Source organism: Pezoporus occidentalis, unplaced genomic scaffold, assembly GCF_034315485.1.
Source record: "Pezoporus occidentalis ecotype Australia unplaced genomic scaffold, CSIRO_AGI_Poc_V1 ctg175, whole genome shotgun sequence".
Lineage (NCBI taxonomy): Eukaryota > Metazoa > Chordata > Aves > Psittaciformes > Psittacidae > Pezoporus > Pezoporus occidentalis.
Genome location: NW_026913586.1, coordinates 547136 through 570525, shown reverse-complemented (window position 1 = coordinate 570525; position 23390 = coordinate 547136). Strand labels below are relative to the sequence as shown.

Genomic DNA, 23390 nt, shown 5'->3' with positions numbered 1-23390 from the left:
CATAGGGTTCCCAAAAGCTTTCTTGTAAAGGAGGAAAAATAATGAGAAAATTTCAGTCTAATTTACACTTTTAGGATGATTGGGAACTGGCAACCGTGTTTGTTACAGACAGAATGAACAGGATTCCACATAAAGTTTTAATGTACTATCTCCCAAATGGGGGTTAGTCCATATATAGTCCATCTATAAGGGAACAATTTTTACAATGACGGTGGTAAAACGCTGGCTGAGGTTGCCCAGAGAGGTGGTGGATGCCCCATCCCTGGAGACATTCAAGGCCAGGCTGGATGTGGTTCTGGGCAACCTGATCTGGTTGAAGATGTCCCTGCTCATTGCAGGGGGTTGGACCAGATGAGCTTTGAAGGTCCCTTCCAGCCCAAACCATTCTGTGATTCTGTGATTTTCAAAAATTGACCACAAGCCCTAAAGTAAATTCCCCCTAAATTCTCCTTTAATAGTCCTTGCTCTTGAAGAGTTCCAGCTCTCTAGACTTGTACTGCCCCTTTCATGCAAGGAGGAAACAGCCATGCCTGTAAGATGGGGAAGACCAGGGCTTTCTCCCTAATATACCCATGGAGAGATAGAAATCTCTGCAGCCCATCTGCAGAGAAGTATTTTAAGCTTGCCTAATGGAAACAAAGTTTGTGCAAAGAATAGTTAGAAAGCAAATGCATTTCTTAACTCTTTGCTTGTTTGCTCCTTCTGTATGTAACAACTGGGCTTCATATCCAACCAGAGTTGCATACCACAAGAAAGTGTTAGTGGACTGAGGAGGTGAAGTGATTTATTTTGCATGCTGTTACACCTGTTTACTTCAAGCTGTTCAAGCAGCAGGAGATAAATGCCCCTTTTAAAGACTAAATATCCCATGCCCATTGTTTTAGGGTTTGAAAGACTCTTGAGCTCAGCTGTTCTTTCAGAGATGCTGGAGTTCAACTGCAAACAGATGTGATGTGCTTTCTGTGTCAAAATAGTGTCCATAGGGGTGGACAAGAATTGGAGGGGGTTCTTGTTGCATTATTTTCTAGACATCAGTTGAGATACAGAAGCATCTTGCTTTTCATTCCTGCGCCAGGAATTAGGTCCTAAGACTACTTGTTCTCCTGCTGCAACTCCATTCCTATCTAAAGAAGGCAACAGCAATGGCATTGCTGTTAGTTATAATTACCTAACACTGTATTTAGTGGCCTTCAGCTTTGACCAGCTTACATGGTCAGTATTTCACATGCCAGACTGAATCCTTTCCAGACTGTTTGTCCATCTCCAAGATCAAGACTAGGAGAAAAAGAAAAACATATTTAGGAGCCTCTGAAAATCTTATTTGTGCATCCTTGATAGAGATTTCATTCAGCAGCTCAGTTCCTAGATTTTGCCTGAATTCAGCATGTTCCAGGGTGGAAATGCAGCCTCTGGATGCTGTAGGCAGTCCTGTAGGTACCCAGCTTTGGGTTCAGGCTGGTGGACAGGCTACCTAAGGGTAGGACGCCAGAAGGTAAGAGACAACCTCACGCATAAGACAGTGAAATGCAACCTCAGCCTGCAAAGCCCTGGCGTGAGGCTCGGTGAAGCTGGCGACAGCTGAGCACTGCAGAGTCCTTTCCCAAATTAGATGTTCCCCATTTTCTGGGTGCCAGAGGCAGATGCAGGTAAATCTGCAAAGAGCTATGTGCTTACAACCACAGGGGTCAGAGCCGTGTTGAAAAGTTATGGAACACTATTAATAATACTGCAGGTTCCTAAAAAAATGGGATAGATGTCTCAAACTGTGGCTGCACAGAGGGGTTTTAGGTTCTGCATCTCTTTGCCTGTTTGCCAAGCGCTGAAATGAGCTGATGCAGCTTCATGGGTTTGATTGTCTTTGCAGCGTTATTACTGGTGTTCAGTGTTGGCATGTGGGACTCAGGAGGAGAAACCAGGCTATTTTTAAACAATTATTATTAACACATTTCAATCACTCCACATTTATGAATCTGGTTGAGTACAGGGTTGAAGAAATGATAGGGAATTCCCTATCAAATTCACAGTTTTATAACTAGTGACTTGAACTGTAAACAGACAGGAGACCAAAATACCATATATGTTATATGCATCTAAACACACGGTGCTCTTCAGAGAGGGAAAGCCATACGGGGGAGTTTCATTGTGTTAACCTCCTGTGATGTCCAACAACTGCAACAGATTTGGAAAGGCATTTATGGGGTAACTTGAGTCTCAGCTACTTGAAGACATTTAAAAAGGGTATTGGAGGAACCAGGTAAGCAAGCTGAGCAAGTGGCAGTCAATCAGATAAGCCCACATAAAAAGCTACAGGTATAATCTTGCAGAGAGTCATCCATAGATGAGAATGAAATTTGCATTTTGTCAACATACACAGGGCTTTTCTTCTGTATTGTGTTGGTATCAGCAGAACTGCGGCTTTTATAGCATTTCCCTTCTGGCCACAGAAAGTTGCCGTATGAAGTGGCTCAGCATTCAGGGTATTTGAATGGGTTTTGCTCTTGTAGGAGACACGTTTGCAGTGTTTTCTCCAAACCAGCTGAGGGTTTGGGCTAATCAACATCCATAATGAATGAGCAGTGTCCTAGCAGCATCTGGAACGCAGCGGTTATGACTGAGCACTCTTTTGCTAATGAAAAGAAACAGGAGATCACGAATGCAGGGTAATTACTCGTGTTGGACATCCAGTGTTTGTTCAGTGCCAGCCTCTGTATTTGTGCAGTGTGGTGTAATAGTTTTAAGTGGAAGCATGGGTAAGTAACCCCTGTAATAGAGTTTGTGGAGGGGGAGCACACAAGGCAGGATGCTGCTGGGGAATACATAATGTTAAAGCAGTTCAAAACAGGGAAATGGGTACAAATCAAAGTGATCTTTTACAAAACATAAGCGAAGTTGGAAGGCTTACGGGAATCAATGCAAGTTCTCACCATCCATTTGAAAGCAACATAACCATATAGAAAATATATAAAGCTTGCATAACACTTAAGCCGTCTTTTTCTTCTTGTTAATTCTTGTGTTATACTTGTTAATTTGATGTGAAACATGTAATAACTACAGTGTAAGCATCCTTCTAACTAGCTGCACTGATTAAAATATGGATTGGGTTTTTTCCTCCTGTAGCACTTTCTGAAAAGAAATCTGTGCTTCTAAAAGAGACATAAAGGCCAGCAGGTTAAAGCACGTGCACCTCTGCATCCATAAATACTCATTTTTCATGGAAGGTATAAAACATGAGGTAGGCTATTTTCAGTAGGCTGCTAACAAAAAGCAATGACATTACGTTTGCTGTGCAGTACCAGAGACTAGTCTTATGCTCCTGGAATTATTCCAGTTTCCACAATCCTTTATCTGTTTAATCTGTGATATTACAGGCTTGATGTTACATTAAAAGTATTAAAAACTCTGCAAGCGGGTTAACTGTTCTTTTCTATGGGGCTGTAGTAATCATTTGCTTAAGAGATTCTTGGTTCATGTAATACCAAAATAATGGAGGGGAATTAGAAGGCGCTTCCAGTTACAAATATTTGTGCTTTATTTTATACAGTATTATGGAAATGAACTGCACTTTACCTTAGAGTTTTTTAAAGCCGTGATTATAGGCTTGTGGCAAAAATAGCTCTGCATTGAATGAAAAGTAATGGATTTAGTATTGTCAGAGATGTGGTCATATGAGATCAGTGGATCCGTTCCAATTTTTCTGGAATTATCTAGACTTTGCTGTCATTATCTTGTGCCCCAGTGTATCTTTGCAGAATATTAATGAATCTAAGAATAACTTCTGAGGTTTGCAGGGGGATCACGAGTGATGCAATGTGATAGAAGATGCGATGCAGCATCTCGTACTTTTATCTCCCTGCACTGGTTTGTGACAGCCTGGTTTTGGGGGGGTTCTTCTTATCACTTAAGAGGTGTTCCCAATCTGAGAATCTAAACAGCAAAAATAAATCGCTTTCATAAACCTCTGACACAAAATACTCCTTTTAGCATGAATCACCCAATTCAGTGCCGTGTTACCCTGATTTCTGAAGAAGAAATAAGCTCAAATTCCATATGGGGGTCATATTTTCCTACTTTAGAGAACATTGTGATGGTAACTTACACATTATCTTTTACTACTTCTTTTAGCATGAATTACACAGGTAATTTCTGTCTCATGTTCTCCCCAGTCCTGCTAGGAATGGCGCGAGCAGCCAGGAAGTGCTCAGTGCTGGGAGGGATCCTCCACCATGATGTTCTATGAGAAGATCAGGTGTAGCTCACTGTGTTTTCTGGCATTCCTGCAGCAGCTACCACAGATGTTTGCATGGAAGACGGATGTGGGTTTGCGTTGTGCAGAAAGCGAAACCCAACACCTCTTAACCAGGCAGCCCTGGTGAGTCACATCTGAGTTGTGTGCACTAGGAGTCAAGGAGAGGGCCTCCAAAGAAAGGTTTGGAAGCAAGTGATAGTGATGATAATGCTGAGGTGAGTTTATCAGGGTTTATTTATCAGGGTTTATGTATTTTCTGCCACCAGACAGTACAATAGCAAATTCCCACAGTAATGAGTAAGAGTCTGCAATGAAGGGAGCTTCTGCAATAGAGCTTGCCAGCATCATTGCAAAATGACTTTCAGATGTGCGTTTTCCAAGGAGAACGAGTCCTTTCCCTGGTTTAAATGTGCCCAATTTCCAGTTTGAATTTTGGGTTATTCTGGGGTTTTGAACAACCTGGTCTAGTGGAAGGTACCCCTGCCCATGGCAGGGGGTTGGAACCAGATGAGCTTTAAGGTCCCTTCCAACCCAAAACCATTCTGTGATTCTATGATTATGTTGGGATTTTTTTATTATTATTTCTTTTCTCTTGTCTGTTTTGGGGTGGGGGAATTTTATTTTTTTAATTTTATTTTTAACACACACACCCCCCCCCATTTTTTCTTTTAATTAATATTTGCATTTCTTTGTCATGCAAGCCTCTAAGCAGGTCCAGCTGAATCTTGCAGGTGACACTGTTTCTGTCTGTGTTAAGAGAAATAGCTCTAACATGGAGCATGCTATTAATACCTCCAGGCTGTGTCCAGGTCACTGGCATGGCCAGGGCTATTTGCCAGCTCCCTTTTAACACTGGAGCCAGTGGGCTCCACAGGCAACTCAATGTCCCTGCTTTAGAGCTGCCTCTGCTCCCCCTGCTCCCAGCAGTGCTGAGGTGTTGAGGGGTGGCCAAAGCCACCTTGTGCTTTAAATCTGTCGACTTAAAAAGCGAGCCAAGTGACTCTGATGGAGCACTGTGTAAAGAAAGTCTAAAGGACTTTGACTGGTTTGTATTACTGTTATTTGCAAAGCCAAGGTGCAGTTACTGCTGTCAGGTCTCTCGCAGTTCTCTGTGTTTCCTCACTGGCTATTTCCAGACACTTTCTTCTCAGGTACAATTATAATCTTTTAGTGATTAAGAAATTAAAAATGGGTAACCGAGAATGTGCAGTTCTTGGCTGTGAGAATGAGGAGCACTGGCACAGGCCAAACCTGCCCTGGTGCTGAGTGGGCAAGGAGGAAATTGTACCTTCTATGTCAAGATAAAATGGGAACTGATAAGGTAGTTGGCCATTATTGATTTAGCCCATGGCAGAGAGGGCTCGAACTAGGTGATCTTAAGGTCTTTCCCAACCCTTAACCATTTATGATTCTATGATTTTCCTGTTGAAACACCATTACTTGTGTCACCACTTGTGACTTGGGATATTATTTACAGGGTCGTCCCTGCAGGTGTTTTACTAAAATAGTATTTAAATGGAATTAGCAAATTTGGAGGATTTCTTTCTGAGATGATTTTTCAGTAACCCTAACTCGTGCTGCTGAAGCATGTTCTATCTAAGCCCATGCACATGTTTCCTTTCACTCCAGATAAGCAAAGTCTTGAGACTCATTTGTAAAGTGGGAAAAAAACCCCGACATGCTGTGGATGTACTCTGAAATCAGTGTTTTGTCTTTGCTGTTTAATTAATGCCTTGGAAACAAAGCAACATTAAGTTTCTGCTCGTGGGTGTTGCTGGAGGAGATGAGAGTGCTCTCAGTTCCCACGCGCGTTCGCTGCCGTGCTTGATGCAACCTGACCGCGGGTTGAGGCTTGCGTGATGCTTAGTGATGCCTTAGTGACCAGCTCCTTGCCCCTCGCCCTGCCAGCAGCTTTCTCCAGGATTGTTTTATTCACCCCCCACTGGCTTTGCTGTTTGCAGCCTGATTTGCTTGTGTTGTGAATTGCGAGGTATTCACCTGGTGTTAATACGTTGCTGATTTAACCCTAACCCTGCTGCTCTGCAGTTTCTTTAGTGCACTTACAATGAAAGTCAAAAGTTGTTTTCAGAGATGTGTTTACAGAGATAATTCTGTCTGAAAGAAAATGTTTGGTTAGCTTGTAACGTGGCTTTAAATATCCTTGCCTTTCTTCTGAATCATAGAATTGTTTGGGTTAGAGACCATCCAGTTCCACCCCCCTGCCACAGGCAGGAGCACCTCCCACTAGACCAAGTTGCTCAAAGCCGTGTCCAACCTGGCCTTGAAAATAAGTAACTTGAATGTGTTGCATTCTATTTATATCTGAAACATCCCTCTCAATAACTTCTTAGGATCAAATGTAAGACATGTATTATTCAGATGTATAGGTATGCCTGAAATCCTCCAAAGACAGGCTGTCCTTCTGTGTATTTCAGTGCTTTTTCCTGCTGCACAACTAAGCCGGTCTGAGTAAGATGCCTGGCATCACACTGTGCAGCAGGAGGGTGCCCACAGCTGGGTGTGCTGTGGTGGGAAATGGCAGCATCCGTGGAGGAGTGGGCGGTGGGGGGGGCACCTTGTCTCTCCCCAAGCTCCTCCTGAGCTGGCCCACACATCCTGCTGCAGGTCTGGTGTGGGTTCAGCTGGGGCACGTGAGCCAGATGCAGTCTGCAAGTGACTCCTGGCCCAGCTGTTCTGCAGAGGAGACCGGGCAGCTGTTCAGGAGGACAGCTGTCCGTGGCTGGCTCCTGGCATATTAGGGTAGAATATTACATCATTGTACAAGGGCCTGCGGTGACAGGACAAGGGGGAATGGGTTTACACTGACAGGGAGGAGACTGAGATGAGACATTAGGAAGTTGTTCCCTGTGAGGGTGCTGGGGCACTGGCACAGGTTACCCAGAGAAGCTGTGGCTGCCCCATCCCCTGGCGGTGTTCAAGGCCAGGGATGTAGTGGCACTGATAGCCCCGTGGCCTCTGGGACCCAAGTTAAAGGCTGTGAGTAGGCTTGTGCTCACTCCAGGCATGTCTGAAATCCATGGAGGTGAGGATGGGCACAGAGCATTTCCTGTATTCTCCTTGCACAGCTTTAAAATGCTGCTGCTTCTCATATGAAAATAGTATCTAACTGGACAAACCCCGCATTTCTCTCTGTCTCCATGCCTTGAATGATGTAGAATGCTCCCTGTGTGAAGGTGGAGTTGACTCCCTCTCCCCTTGCACAGGACATCTCTGCTGAGCCATGGAGACCTGCTCTCCTGGCAGCTGGCTCCCAGCACTGCTCTGGTTTAATGGCAAAAAGCCCCCAGTTCCTTGAACCCACCTGAGCTGTGTTGTTGAGGCTGTCATCAACACCTCAGCATCTTTGTTCTGTTGCTGAGCAGTTTGTGTTTCCTGCCCCTTGGCAGGAGGTTCCCCTCACCTCTCACAGCTTTGTCCAAGGTGTTTCTACCCGAGCAGGCAAATATTTGCATGTAGCAGCCTTCACTGTCCTTGGGCCAGCAAGCATGAGGCCTGGCACCCCACTGACTGAACCCCCACCAGTGTCTCATGTGCGACCACTGCTTGCCAAGAAAGCTGCACTCCTCACTTCTGTGTTGGGACATGCCCCAAGCCACCACCCTGGCCCATGGAACGAGCCTTAGTCAAGACACTTCATGATCCAAAGCAGATTTACCCCAGCTTGTGTTGCAGTCCTGGCAGTGACCAGGTTCCCTGAATGAGTGTTGCAGGAGGTCCCTGAATCAAGTGGAAATGAATAGGAATACGTAAACACAGAGGGTTTATCTTTGGTTTTCCAATACAATAGCTAAAACTTAGAAACACCAGATGGATCCAACTTGCTGGAAGTCATTTTAAGTTGCTGCTCCCACTGGTGCAGTACAGAACTACTGTATGTTTTTAAGTTTTGAGTGTGTGAGGACTGGTTTTCTAAGAACACATGGTTTTTAACTGTAGTTACTGAGATAAAGTTGTGCTTCTCTTCGTCTCTCACATAAATATTTTTGCAGCACTCTGTTGGTACTGAAAAAGAGAAAACCTGGAAGATCTGATTCAAGGCTGGGGGGAGTTTGTGTTTCTTGGATGTTTGTTTTGCAGTGTCTTTTTATAGCCCAGGCTCAGGAGGGAAGTGGGAGGAGGGGTGGGAAAGCATGTGGGGGTAAACCAAGACAGCCATAGGAAATGGATGTCCATTCCCACACCCTTCTGAGAGCACCGAGCTTGGCTTTCCATCCTGAAGGTGCTGTTCCCATTGCATGCGATTATGCTGTAATGGCCCCCCTTATGTGCATACATGTGCCTTTTCTTAAAGACCATGTCCATCTCAAGGCCAGGTTGGACAGGGCCTTGAGCAACCTGGTCTAGTGGAAAGCATCCCTGCCTGTGGCAGGGGGTTGGAACTGCGTGTTCTCTAACATCCTTTCCAACCCAGGCCATTCTATGATCCCATGATCTCCATGAAGAGCTCAGCTGAAGCCCAGTGTGCCGTTCTTCAGGACTTGCATGCAGTGAATGACTTGTTCCATTTTGGTTTTGCTTAACTGTGAGGTCTCCAGGTGGGCTGAAATTTTCTTTAGCAGCAGGAAATATCAAAAGGGATGCCGTGTTTCTTGCTGAGGAGGAGCAGAGGTACTAAATGTGTGCTGCTCCTGGAGGACACCTGAGGAGAGCAAAGGGGAGTTTAGAATTTCACAGCTCTGTCTTTTCTTTTTTCTTCCTGTTTTTCATGGAGGGTATAAACTAATGAGGCATTAAATAAAAAGCACAGCCCTCTTGGTCATGTTTTAGATTGGTCCACGTGAGACTGCCATAACAAGGCACCATACAACCCCCATAGGAAAGTTTTAGCTGCTTCATAGATAAAAGTATGCTTAAGTGAGTACACTTAAGCTTGTATAAAATGTTTTGCAGAGTCTTAGTGTAAACCAGGAGTGTCCTTTTGCTCAGTTTACATTCCTTTTAACTGACAAAACCTGAAGAGGGGAGGAAAAAATGTCCTCCTTATGCCTTAGGATTGTGTAAAAGCATCTCCACCAGAGCTGGGCACTTTGCTCTTCTGTCTGCTTGCACTCACCATGTCATTAAACCCTAAAATCAGCTTATGCAGATGTTGGAGGTTGCATGGGCAAACCTTGGCCTGGGGAAGTTGATGGGCTCACATGACTTGCAGTGCACAGCTGTGTCTGGAAAGCCTGAGATGTCACCAGGAGTTTGGCCTTGGAGTTTGGCCTGTTGAGGACTGTGACTGTGGGCTTAAGCTGTCAAATTCATCACCAAACATCTTCCTTCTGCACAGTGACCAGCTGTAATTATGCTTTGCTGTAATTACACTTGCAGAGATATTTTATACAAGGTATTTCCATAAGATGTGTCAATAACCATTGTCAAGGACAAGAAAAATGATGTGAGTGAGCCCTTGCTTCCAAGTCCTAGATTTCATATCTCTCTTGTCATTGATCCTAAATGTTTAATGCTACTTCTGTGATGTTTTGGAATGTACTAAGTGATGCTATAGAGATTAATAATTAGCTCTAAAAAAAAGAAAACCACAACCTATGGTTTCCAGTCGGATGTTGTTGATAAACATAATTGCTTGCTCACACAAAGGCCTTTCCTAGTAGTCACCTGTATATTCTGCATGGTATATGTTTACCTATGTGACTATTACTGAACTTTACTGGTGCATCATTCAAACACAGTTCTCCTGTGTTCTGTGAAACCCTTTCTGATAAGGAGCACCCACATGCTAAATCTATAACAAATCTCTGCCCCTTGGCCCATTGGTTGATTGGTTGTTAGCAGATAAGATAATAGACATTTAATGAAAATGCTTATAGCAGTCCTAAAATGTGGTTAGTAAAAGTTGATGGGTTTAATTTGCCCATTTACTTTATCCTTGTGTGTTAACTATTAATTCCATAAATGTAAAGGATGAAGTTGTGGTGGCTTTGGTAGGGGTTGATTATATGGAAAAAAAACCCCACGTTTTGAAATAATTATAGAAATTTTAGTCTGCCAGAAAACAGGTGAGACCCAGAGATGCCCTTCTGCTTTTACAAGCACCACGGGGTCTGTGTTGCATATAGAAACTTGGTGGATATACGGTGATTCTCATGGCTGAAACTATTCCGGTGTCTCATATGGAAACCTCCTCCATACCGGCTGCACTTTCATCTCCAAATGCTTTCAGTTTGTTTCTCTGTCACTGATGGTGCTTCACCTGGAATGACCTTTAGGACACAGCCAGCCTTCTGGCAATCTGAACACTACTTCTGCCAGATTCACTGTAGGAAATTCTTTGTAACTATAGACATAGCAGTAGGTAAGGTTAATGGGCTGGAGAGCTCACTATTCAATTCCGTATCACTGAAACTTTTTATATATATACCCTCATATATACATGTATATTCTTTTATATATATATATATGTATATATTTGGTTTTTTTCTTTATTATCTGGGCCTTTGAAAAGATCCTTTTACTATATCCCAATATCCATCTAGTCAATAGATAACTACTTTTCAAGATGTGACAGGACTTTTCAGAGCGAATTAGTGCTGCTTCACAACTCCAAAATTTGTATTGACACTACAGCCCATGTACAAGAGAGTATAAAACTCTCCTGAATTTCCAGACTGGAATGTCCTGTACAAGACTCTGTCTGGGAGTCTGACTTTCCCCTGTATAAAACCTGGGTTTTGTATGTAATGAGCTTTGTGCGATAGCTCTAATCACTTTGCAGTTCCCAGTGTCTGCAGCGACAGCTTTGTGGATCAGCGGATTGGGAAGAAAAGGGGAATTCTCACATATAATTCAATTTCCACAAGTTTTGCAGAAGTCTGCAGCTAAGGAGAGACCCAAACTGATGCCTACGCTGAAAGGAAAGGTGGGCAGAGCTCAGCCATCCTGTGTCCACTTTGACAGCTGCTGGCACACACTGCTCTCGCTTGGTTGGTGTGTAGCCAGCCTCTGGGTCTACTGAGGTTATTTGAGTGGTACTGGGAAAAAAGGGGACACAGGACGCAGGTTATCAGGAAGCCAGAACGCGCTGTCCTGCCTCCATTGTGTATCTGAAACCCCGTTATCTTTCTCAACTATTGTTCTTGCAATTTTGTTTTGTAGGAATCGGAGTTCCTCTGTTTGGAGTTTGATGAGGCCAAGGTGAGCCAGATGCTGAAGAAGCTCTCAGAAATAGAGGAGAGCATGAACTCGTTGACTCAGACCACTTAACCAAATAAAGAGATTGGAACTCAGAAAATGAATGGCCCTCGGTACTTTTTCATTATTCCCCTTTGTGCACATAATCTAGCTAATGATTGTTAAATCCTGATTATAACTGCAGAATGCGTTCGCAACCAAGTATGGGCTAAGTCACACTATGAAGCTTTCTCCATCCCCTCCTCCAGGCCTGTTCTCCAAGCCAGCAGTGGTGTTGTTTGCATAAAGCTTTGCATCATCAGGCCTTCGAGCGGAGGGTAGCTTTTCTCTTTCCCCTCAGTCAATCTCTGAATCATGCAGATGCTGTAAATACTGGGCTGGATGAACAGCAAAGGTAAATTGGCCAGTTGTGGCAGGGAAGAAATGAGCACAAGACTATGGGGGACTCATGTTTATCCTTCCAAACCATGGGCTATGTGGAGCAAATCCACCCACATGAACTGTGTCTGCTTTGAGCTTAAAGTCCAGGAGAGTAGGTGAAGTGCAGCGAGTTCAGGGAGCAGAGACACAAACGCACTTCTGTAGTGGGAGTGTCTGTGCTGCTGAGAATTAAATGGATCCTGAGGGTGTGAGGTGGTCGGTGTTGCTGGCCCATCCAGTCACACCTACCCAAAACCACGGAGAGCCAGAGGGCAATCCAGAGGAGCCACAGGGCTATGGGAAATGCTAGTTCTCCCAAAGAAGCAGCCCTCCTACGTGTGCTGAGCGCCTGATCCAGCAACCTGCTGGCAAGCCTTCAAAGCCACTTCTGACCTGCTTCCCCAAAGACCATCCACCCTCATCAGCCTTGCAGCTCTCAGTCTGTAGCAGTGCAGCCCTGGCATCAAGCTGCACGGTGTGTTTGAGAGGCCAGTGCTTTGTCAGAGCACAGTTTAACTTGGCTGCTCTTAGTCCTGTTTGTCATGATGTTTGACCTCAGAAAGCCCCAGGTTAGACCCAGGGTTTCTAGTGTGTGCACATTCAGCTTGGAATTTGGATAAAAGGAAAATGTCCTTGGCAACCTTGCAGGCCAAAGCCCTGTTGATAAAATAGTTGTGTGAAGAAAGCTTCCAGAGGCAGATATGGTATGCATAGGGCACCACGAGCTGAGTTGCCCAAGCTGCTCTGGCCCTTGGCTGTGGAGGCACCCACATCTCAAACTGCGAAGCAGCCACCACCCTTCTGCTGCAGAGGACCGAGAACTGTTTTCTGTTTCAGATGTTTCCGTTCAGGGGTGCACGTCCCTGTCACAGCAGGATGTATAACCACACATACTGGCTTATCCGTGCAGGACGACCTGGAGGGGCTGTCCTGAACATGGAGCATGATAGTCCCTACTGGAGAAATGCCTGATAGTCCATAAGGTGGTGATGGACCAGCTGGAGATGACAGTGGCTCACTGTTTTGTGCTCTTACTTAACCAGAAGGTGTGCACACACATTTGGTTGGAGGCCACATTGATTCTTTCAGTTTTATTTCAGCTTCATAAGCAACCTCCTCCTGAGCTAAAATTATATTGAGGGCTTGTACCAAGATAGAAATGACAATATAAAATGTTCTTGTGCCATAACTGAAGTACTCCTCATTGCTCCTCCTTGTGAATTTATTGCTTGTGGACTTGCCAGATTGTACTTCAGAGTGAGGGAAGGGCACCTTTTCCCATCTGCCTGGTCATCACTCAAGCCAATTTGTCTCTTATGGCCCCCTGGTTCTCCCCTCCATCTCATGGAAGGACTGCACAGCCCCATAGCTCCTTGCTCTCCCCAGCAAATACTTGTCAGAGTGGAACTGAACTGTAACTACCAGCCAATCCTCACACTGGTCCATGCGTACCTGGCTGCTGGCACATGTGGAATGCTGAGGTGTTGATGATTCTCTGAGCTTTCCACTTGCCTTTTCATTAAAATGGAGGGGGTTTTCTGCATTTTGGAGCATGTTTAAAAAAAAAAAGAAAAATCAAGGTCAGGGAAGGATCATGATCTTAAGTAACTTGCACCGTGTCAAACATACTTATTGTTTTATTTTAACATGGTCAGAGGATAGGAAAATGTGCTATAAATGGAAATTAAAGAGAAACAAACTGGGAACAGATGTCAGGAAGTATTATTTCATGCAAAGAATAATAAATATGTGGAATGGGTAACCAGGCACGGAGGCTGAGGCAGAAAGCATCAGGATCATTTAGGAAATGATTAGATACTTCCCTGGTAGGGGTGTGAAGTTAAAAGGGGGCATGTTTTTTATGGGTGCCTGCTTCTGCCTTCCTAATCATCACTCCCCCGAATGGCTGATGTCCTCATTTTCTTCTTGGTGGATCTTTGTAAGCTATTGTGCAAAATGAGGGAAAAAAGCCGAGTGTTTTGAGGACCACGCTGCCCAGCTCTTGGTCAGGGCACAGGAGCGTCATGGGGCAGTAAAATCATTTCTGCTTCATGAGGTTTGACATAGTCAGGGAAGAGGATGCTGTGCTTCCCCAGATTGCTGTAATCCCCAGCTGGAGCTGGGGCACAGAGAACAGATTTCCCCCTTGAGCAGGACCATGCCTTCCTGCTGGCACGGTTTATGTGTGTGTCCATCCATCTGTCCCTTACTACAGAGTTTTGAACCTGTTGGCTACTTTTGACTGAACTTGGAGAAGGAGGCCTCTGATGCTGCTCTGCTTTGTTTCCTTGAGTGAGGGACACGAGCACCCATGGCTATTTGTTGGGATTCAGGGATGTCACTTGCTGTCAACGGTCCCACTAAATATCTCTGTGGTGTTGGCAAATGAAAGCTGCTGCTTACACACTTCAAGAGAGATTTCAGATTCCCTCCTCAAAGCTCAGATGTAAACCAGACTCAGTCTGAACGTGTGACTGGGCAGCTCTTGCTGTGGCTGGGGCCACACGTGGATGCTGGCCTCCTGCATAGGTCTGTCTGAGCAGACATCCCAGCACAGCCCTGTTGGCTATAAGGGCCTCATCCTGTTTGGAGACCTGCTGCCTAGCACAGGCACCAGCTCATGTGCCTGTATGCTGAGCTATGCCAGGGACATCACCTCCTCCTCCTCTTCCTCCTTCCTTCAGGGAAGCAGCCACGTTGCAGTGTACCCTGTGCTGCTGGTCAAGCCAGGCAATTTGGAGATTTACAGCAGGGGCATAAGCAGCTCAGCACAGCCAGAGGAGGAAAGTGAGGGACATAGGAAGCAGCAGGAGGAAGCAGCAGGAGGGCCCCTGCCTGAGTCTCACCTCTCCCCTGAGCGAGGTTTCCCTGCCCAGGCTTCAGAAACAGGCCAGGGAAGGAACTGAGACACAACTCATGCCACGCTCCAATACCCTTAACTTCAGAAAACTCCCCTTTATACCTGCACCATTGCAGGTGAACCTGCAGTCTGCCCAGTATCCATCCTTCCTGGTTTACTAACAACTGAAAACCGCTTGTGAGTGGAACTGCCATGTACCACCAGGCTGGGGCAGGTTTGATTTCTATCAAAAGTCCAGGTATTTCATCTAACTTGCATTGTGTTGGTGGAGGCAAGGCATGGAGCATCCCAGGACATGCTGCTCAGGCAGGGGACAGCACCCAGGAGCACCAGCAATTTCCTCTGGTCCCACTTTTGCTGGTGCTTTCCTGTGTGGATTTGCCCTGTGGTGAGTGAGGTTCTGCTGCTGCAGCTCTGGCACCGTGTCCATGATGATGCACTGTGCACATGATGGACAGCCCATCCCAAGCTCTGCTGCTTCTTACTGGAGACTCACAAACAACAGCCGCATGTTGCAGCCTTCAGCTGGTTGTTCCTCAGATGTCACCTTTTTCACCGCTAAAATGCTCTGCAATTTATTCCTGCAGTCACTTCTTGTTTTCTGGGAATTCCTCCAAGTTGCCACTCGTTTATGATCTGGTGCTCCCTAAAATATCTGCGAGTGCTGTTGCTTTCAATCACACATTACACAACTGGCAAGCTGTGCACGCGTTCTCTGCTTGGCGAGATGACTTCTCTTAGCACTCTATTCTTTTTTCTTGGTCCATGTATTCCCAGAACTGCTGAAGTTTTTGAGTATTTTTCTAGGCATATCTGTATTTGGAAAAAAAACCCAACAGTTTAGGCACACCGTGTTTTTCCAAATCCAGGTGTTGTACTTCATAAAGCTTCAGGCCATGGGAAGCAGCAGATGATGAGGCATACTTACATTGGTGTTGATTTACTTTCCCATTGCTCGTGTTACTCACTGTCATTTTATTTTACGTTTCTTTTTTATTTTCCCTTTCTTACAGGTCCTTTTTGCAAGTGTAAGTATCAGCATTAACATCTGTGCATTTATTGTGTTTCATGGAAGGGTTTTCACTGGAGTCCGTGACCTCCACATTTTATTGTGCTTTAACTTTTTTTTATAAACTGGTTGATATTTTGATAGATTTTCTGTCCTGTGCATCAGTTCTTTGCTATCTTTAATAAAATAAATAACTCACTGTTTTTCTGTGTGGATTTCCTGATTTAGACAGTTACCGACCATTTGTAGATGCGTAAGTCTCTGAGGAGCTTTCCCTGAAGACTCATGTTTGCCACACATCGCTTGTGAAAATGTTTCCTTCCCCTTCTGGGGAGTTTCAACAGTTCTTTCATTTCTGCCAGCCATTTATGAAGAGGTGCTCAGTCAGTGCTGGGGACAGAGGGAGCCTTTTTAAGAAGGCAGTACCCCCTGGCAGTGCTGGGCAGGGGAACGCAGTGCTCCTCCACAGCAGCCGCTGATGACTTTTTAATGCGTTACGTTTCATGTGGTCTCCTCACACGGAAAAACAGGCAATGAGTCCTCTCCTGGAGCTGGGGCTGTTAAAATGTGCCTCTTAAATTATTCCCAAATCCTGGGGAAGCAGGGCTCGGGGTGCTGTTTAATCCAGCGTGAAAGCCAGAGCTCTGCTCCTGGGCCTGTCTCACCATGCTGGGAGGTAAAGGCGATGGCACAGGGAGACAGGCAGCCATCACCACTGGTACTTTCTCACCTCAGCACAGCAACCTAAACCTGTTTCTACCCATAAAGGTCACCCTGGTTTAGTCAAACCTTGCCAAAGCTGCAGATGAGTCCTCCCCCCCCTCAAGGGGGACACACATACACCAACAAAAATGCCTCTTCCCAGGAGCTGAATCCCAGGGTAATCCCTGGGGTCACCTCCAATGAAAGGGTTTCAAGGGGGATGCAGCTACAACCTCACCTGCTGAAAATCCACCTCTGAACTGCCAGTACCATTTGAGGAGGATTATTTTGGGATATCACCTAAGATACTGTCCCAGCAAAAAATCCACGGGTGGTAGAGCTGGTGTTATGAAGCTTTCCTCCCAGATGTAATGGAGTTCATAGAATCACAGAATGGTTTGGATTGGAAGGGACCTTAAAGCTCATCCAGTTCCAACCCTCTGGCATGGGCATGGACACCTTCCACTAGCCCAGGTTGCTCCAAGCCCTGTCCAGCCTGGCCTTGAACGCTGTCAGGGATGGGGCAGCCACAACTTCTCTGGGCAACCTGTGCCAGGGCCTCACCACCCTCACTGGAAATAATTTCCTCCTTATAGCTAATGTATGTCCTGCCGGCTTTCAGTTCAAAGCCATTACCCCTTGATCACCCCCATGCTCAAATCCCCAATGCCTTTCCTTTCCTCCTTCCTTTTGGTGTGAACAAGGCAGAACTTGAAGTGCAAGAAATTGCAGGAAAACAGGTTTGGAAGCGTGTTGGAAGGAGGGGGCTGGAATTGGATTTGGCCTCAGGCATTTTGCAGGTGGCCCTTGGCAGCACAGGACCCAAGGGCAGGTCCCTGAAATGTGGTGCTGTCAGAGGACATCGGCCAACACGGAGGTGTGAAATACTTCTACAATGACACTTTCTTATCTCCCCTGAGTGCAGGGGACTTGGAGCTTGCATTTTAATTCACTTAGTGTTTGGCCACACTGAAGCTCCAGCACTCAGCAATTAGCTTTTGTAATGAGATGGTACTGGAGAATATGTAAAACCAGGTAATTGAATAAATGGTGGTTTTGGATGCTGACAAGTGTCTCTAGACCCTTGAGGAGTGACATTTTACGGGGGTGAATGGGGGGAAAAACAGTGATCACAGAACAAAACCCATAGTGCCTCTGAACAGAACCTAGGAGGAAACATTAATCATTTAGGGATGATAACACGTAATTTCTCTGCCATATTTGCTGAGCTTTATGGCCAGCTGGCAAAATCCTGGCCAAATGCAGCATTACCAGGAAATTGCACAATACAGTGCATTTTAGTAATAAATGGCAATCTTCCTGCCTTGCAAATTAAACCATGTAGAGCATTAGAGTCTTCATGGCATCTCTGTTCTTGGCAGTGAAACAGAAAATAAGCAAAGCCACAACAGGAGGATGGCAGGCTGAAACAGAGAGAGGTGTCTGTTTGATCCCAGCCTCCTGTGAGTGGGTCAGGTCTCTCCCTGTGCTCCTAAGACATGGCAGCCACCCCACTGCCCTCTGCAAAATGCCTGGTGGCTCAGTGAGCCCTGGCCTCCTCCAGGCATCCCCTTAAAATACATTTGCTATTGCAGAACCTCAGGACAAATCTGCATTTTTCTATGGCCAAAGAACACAGTGTGTAAAGCTAATCCCCTGCTCTAAGATCTTACGAGGCAATGGCATGCAGAAGTACAAGGTTAAAAAATGCCATCAAGAAGCAGTGGCCAGGAACCATAAATACTTTTCAGGCAGTCCTCAGGCACATCAGGAGACAAGCAAAGCAACTGGAATTTATAAACTTACATAATTAATTTTTCTTTGTGGGGAGAACAAACAGTCCCATGTTCCAGCTCTCTCAGGGCCTTTGACAATCAGGCTCCTTTCTATAAATAATGTTATGTAAGTTTATACATCTCAATTAGTGCTTGTTCTGGCCTCTTGCAGCCCAAGGATGTTTTTGCTCCAGTTTATTATTTAGGCTGTGGATAGATTATTTTGCCTTGGTGAATCTATAATGTGAGTTAAATTAACATGCTTGCAAGCAGCATAATAGTAATGAAACGGTCTCTGGAAAACATTGGCCCATCCTCCATAAGAAGGAAAGAGAGAAATGAGCTTTACACTGTGGTGTCTGAGTATATAGCTGCACCCTCCTTTGCAGGGCAGGAGTGGGATTTGTGCAAGGACACAGCCTGTGAAGGGTGAGTGCTCATACCTGGGCTGTGCTCTGGGGCCACTGCAGACATAGTGGAATGGCCACCGATGTTTTTTTCCCAGAACAGAAACACCTCTAAGTCATCCTCCAGCCCTGTAACTGCAACGTGCTGCAATCAGAGCTGGCAGAAACGCTTAACCCCAACGGCTTAATCCCCAGCCATTGCAAATTAGTACAGCTCCATTAACTTCAGGGGACTATTTACATGGGGGAGGTTTAATACGTACAGGATCAGGCACAAAACCTGCAGTGATTTCGTACATGGGCAGTGGTTTACTCATTTACGAGGCTTAGATCTCATCTGTGCTGTGTGCTGGTTTCCAAAGTTTGATTTATTTATAGTGAGCACAGCCACGTCACAGGGATTTCTCCACCAAGCGCCACGAGAAAACCCTTCATTTACTCTGATTATGTTGCTGATCTCAGTCCCTAATGCAGGAGGTATCTTCCCTCCAGATCATTTTTGAGTAACCTGTTGGTATGAGGCTGGATATTAAATCTAGATATGTGGATTATTTCATTTCCCTTTAACCTGTTCCTTATTTCTGAAGTTTATCTGCAGATCCTACAATAACAAGATAAAAGGTTTCTGATCTCCTTTTTTGATATATTGTAATTCTGATACGCCAGGGGCTACATCCTGCACCCCGGGTGGTACTGCTGGCCTCCATTCAGTGCAATGAGGCCTCCTGGTAGTAAGTGTGTGTAACCCAGCAATGTGGCAAGGCAAGTGGCCTGCGGCCTCTGAGGCAGCTTTTACAAGCATAAATATATGTCAAACGGTTACAGGAGAACTGAAGGGCTTGGGGGAAATCTGATGAGCCCCATGTGCCTGCAAGAAGCTGTCAGCAGCCAGATGGTGGGGGGAAGGAGCTTCCCAGCCAGGAGCAAGGCCCCTGGGTGCTCTGTGAGCTCAATATGCTGGACTGGTGCCTGCACCCAGAGGCGGACACAGAGGATGCCAGTGGGGCTGAAACCAGTAACTGCTCTCCTGCCAGGGTCCCCAGAGACCTGGCACAGATCTCCCTCTGGATAGGGCCTGATGAGTGCCTTGGAGGGAGTTTCAAAACAGCCCAGTTATGTTCCACCCCAACCCTGCAGCTGTAGGAGCCACCGCTGTCTGCCTGAGACACGGCTGCTCTCCCCACCCTGGTTTTGAAGCCCCTTCTGCTCATGCCATCCAAAGGAGAAGCCCTCAGCAAGGAGCGCCAGCTCCAAGTCCAGGTGATAACAGTTGCTGTGCCCCGACTGCTGGTCCACAGCCCCATGGGCTGAGCAGGATTTCACTCCTGTGGTGGCTGCAAGTGCTTTGCCAAATGGTTGGGAGTGCCTTGATAAACCTCCTGTGCACGGTGTTGACTTCATTTTCTTTGCCACCCAGAAACAGCCAGCTTGGATGCCAGCACCCTTCCAGATACAGGACTGGTTTTAATTGGAGTTGCCTTACCCAAGCTGGCACTGTGAGAGTGCAAGGGAAATCACACAGCAGAGCCTCATCCAGGAGATGCCTGAAGTCAAGATGGTTTAAAACAATCTAGTGACATGTGAGGACTGGCAGCTCTCCCACAGCTGGGATTTTGCTGGTGCTTAAAACTGCATCTGCTAAAAAATAAAAGCAAAATTGAAGTGGTTCAGCTGAAATACATTTTTTTCCTATGTGTAAAGTTTTCTCACCTTTGCAGAGACTCAGCTGCAGCTCTGCTGCCTGGCAGTTTTCTGTTTTGCAGTCTTCAGGTCTTACTGCAGAACACTGTGGGATGCCTCTGAATTGAGATAAGGAGAAGTGCAAGGGGCTTGCATTTCCAGGAAGACAAAAAAAAAGATGCTTAGTACATAGAAGGCACTTTCTTGTTGTTTGCAATATAATTACTGTCTGGTTTCTGCTGTTACACAAGTGGATTCTTCTCCATCCTCTTGCCTGCGCTCTGCCCTGCTGTGCCTTCTGTCTGCAAGGAAAAGGAGCCTCACCGGCAGGGAACACTGTTAGTTACTGCAGCCTTTCTCTGAAAAAGGCAGGTATGTCCTTCTAAAGCAAGAAAACACTGTCTTGAATCCAAGCAGCTCGGAGAGTAATTATTCTTGGCAAACGTGAATCAATACAAGCACAATGTAGCTCTGCCCACAGCTTACAAATGACAGCACACAGTGTAGCTCGGGTGAGCTTCTTTCATTGCCATCCTGCCCCGCTTTGCCTGCAAGAGCAAACTGCAGCACTCCAGAAAAAACAAGTGGAGCTCTGGGGAACATGGATGGATGTGCCAATCTCTTCAGCTCGAGTGGTTTTGCTTAAGCTGAATGTACCACACATCTCCCCCGTCTCACTGAGGCTCAAAAGCAAAGGGAAGTGGAGCAAACCAGTTCTGTGGTGGTTCTTGTTGTGCTGGTTTGCATGCAGGTGGTGTGTCAGGAGGAGAACGTGGAGAAAATGACTGTGAGACCACTAAAATACTGTGTTCCTGTCACTGGCAAGCCTTCCTGTCAAACCTTGCTGTCAGACTCTGCTGACAAACCTTGCCAGTCCTGGGAGAGGCTTTTTGCTTGGCTGAACTCCAGGCTCAAACATTTGGGTGGGGAGAACCAGGTTCATTCCTGGAGAAACCAAGATGCTCCAGCTCCGATTGCATGTTGTCTTTGCATTCTTACTTCTTTCCATTTGAAAAACAGGGCTGCTGCTGAAGTGCTCACATGTCACAGGAGCAATCTTTAGGCTCCTGTTATTCTTTAAATTTTAACCTCTTATCTTGTGTTCTTATCCTTCTTGGTCACAGAAGCACGCTCAGGTTAGTCCCATGCTTTCCAGGTGTTCTCCAGCCACGTCAGTCCTCAAAAATCAGATTACACCTGTGTTCTGGGTAAGCTTTGGTCCATCACAGAAAAATAATTCCAGCATGCACTGGCCGTGTAAGCAAGGTGAACTAGGTGAATATTTACTAGAGGGAGGCTGCAAAGTGTTTCAGCACGTGTGCCTGCAGTCAGCAGCATTCTGGCCCAGGTGGTGGGTGCACGCTTTGAAGCAGGGGCTGTGGTGCTAAGAGATGTCATTAATCCTACAGGATGCAGAGTGAGGGGTCTGGGCCAAGCATTTATCTAATGTAAATGCTAGACTTGCAGGTGCTCCTTATAGAAAGGAGCTAATCAGTGTTTCTGATGAGATGGGTGGTGGGGAGGAGTCCCTGACCGTGTTCACAAGGGTGGCTGCAAGTACCTGGAAATCCCAGGCAACACACAGATTCAAGGGAAAACCCTGTGTCTGCTGCTTCCTGGTAGCTGGGGGAGGAAGTGCCTGCAGCTGCTGTGATGAGCCCAGGAGGTATGGTGGGACCAGATGTGCTGCCATGTGGCTCTCCCGGGGCAGCAGCCCACAGCTCCCAAGGGCAAGTGTCCCATAGCCAGGCCCCATCTCATCACAACCTGGCTGTGTCTGACTTCTCTTACTCTTGCTTTGCTGCTGGGAAACAGGAAGAGCAAGATAACCTTGAAGATTTTATAACCTGGGACTTGTTCCTACTTCTCCTTTGCTCCTGGCAATGTACCAATTATTAATTAACAGGCAAATACTGCTGAGAAAAGGCACACATGAGCTCATTTCCATAGCTGCAAACGCCGTAGCCCCCCAGTCAGCTTTCATACCAGTGAGCCCAATTGCAATGACAGCAATGAATAAATAGCCTGGAAAAAATAGAAACTGTTCTGAACCTGATGAAAAAAATGAGAGTTGAATCTTTTTAAAAGACTCTTTTGTGGCTGTCGTGCGTATCACACTACCTATGGAAAAACTCAGGCAACAAGAATTTGTGTCACCAAGTGACACGACACCAGTGCCCTGAACACACGACTTCCCTGTAACCAGCCCCTGAGAAATGTCTGATGCTCTGCAACTCACTGGCAAGGGCTGTACACTGGGTCTAATCATTTGCATCATGATGCTGAGTGAAGGTGGTATTTTTGAATATGGAGGCAAAAAAGTTATTCCAGATTCAGGCCAATTTAAACTGTGTATGTGCTGCTGAGAACAGCTGCAATCAAAAGCATCTGCTCTCTTTCTCAGGAAAAAAAAAAGAAAAAGTAAGTATTTACTAATGTGCCCATAACAAAGCTCAGCTTTAAAGACCTGAATCATGAAAATCCTGCTTCCTTTTTAATGAAACAAACTTCAGAACAACTTTAACATCAATTTTTTCATGGCTTCCTTAGCTTCACCCAAGCACAACCAGCCATCCAGGAGAGGTTGTACATCTGTGCTTAGAGGTAGTCCCGATGCTATGATTCTATGTTCTGCTTCATCCTACTGTGCACAGTAGGGTCCATACTCCCTCACAGTCACACTAGCAGATGTAATGAGTGTCTGCTCCATCACCAGTGCTTAAAAAAGTGTATTTTTATAAGGTTACTCCTTACTGTGGCACCTCACTACCTGTCTCAACAGCTGGATACCAAAACCTCTTTCCCAGCAGGCTCTGTCAAAGAAGCAACAATAACAACAGCAAGAGCTTGGGAACAGCATGTCTGTGCGCTGTTAGGAACTGGTTCTAATTAATTAATGTATAAGGTTGTATCAGGTCATGACACAGCATGGCAGGGCATCAGGTAGATTCGTGTCCTTGAGTTGTTTTCTCCTGTCTCAGTGGCAGTGAGCAACACGGTCTGCTGAAAAGGGAGAGATATAAATAAAATACAATACATATAAATCTGAGACCAACTGAGGTGCTTCTCTGCAAAGGAGTTGGTTAGCTGGTGCTAGCCAGTGTGCTCGCCTCATCCCTGAAACCCCAGTGGG

General features: G+C 45.8%; 1 protein-coding gene across 3 annotated transcripts in view; it reads left to right on the top strand.

Moving 5' to 3' along the window:
• The window catches only part of COMMD1 (copper metabolism domain containing 1), a 79434-nt gene extending 67926 nt beyond the window's left edge, over positions 1 to 11508 (top strand). For all 3 annotated transcript variants that reach the window (XM_062614315.1, XM_062614317.1, XM_062614318.1), the window contains one exon: positions 11369 to 11508. In XM_062614315.1, the coding sequence (XP_062470299.1) occupies positions 11369 to 11476 (108 nt within the window). In that variant the 3' untranslated portion in view covers positions 11477 to 11508. The remainder of the gene's footprint in view (positions 1 to 11368) is intronic.
• Positions 11509 to 23390: the final 11882 nt, after the last annotated feature.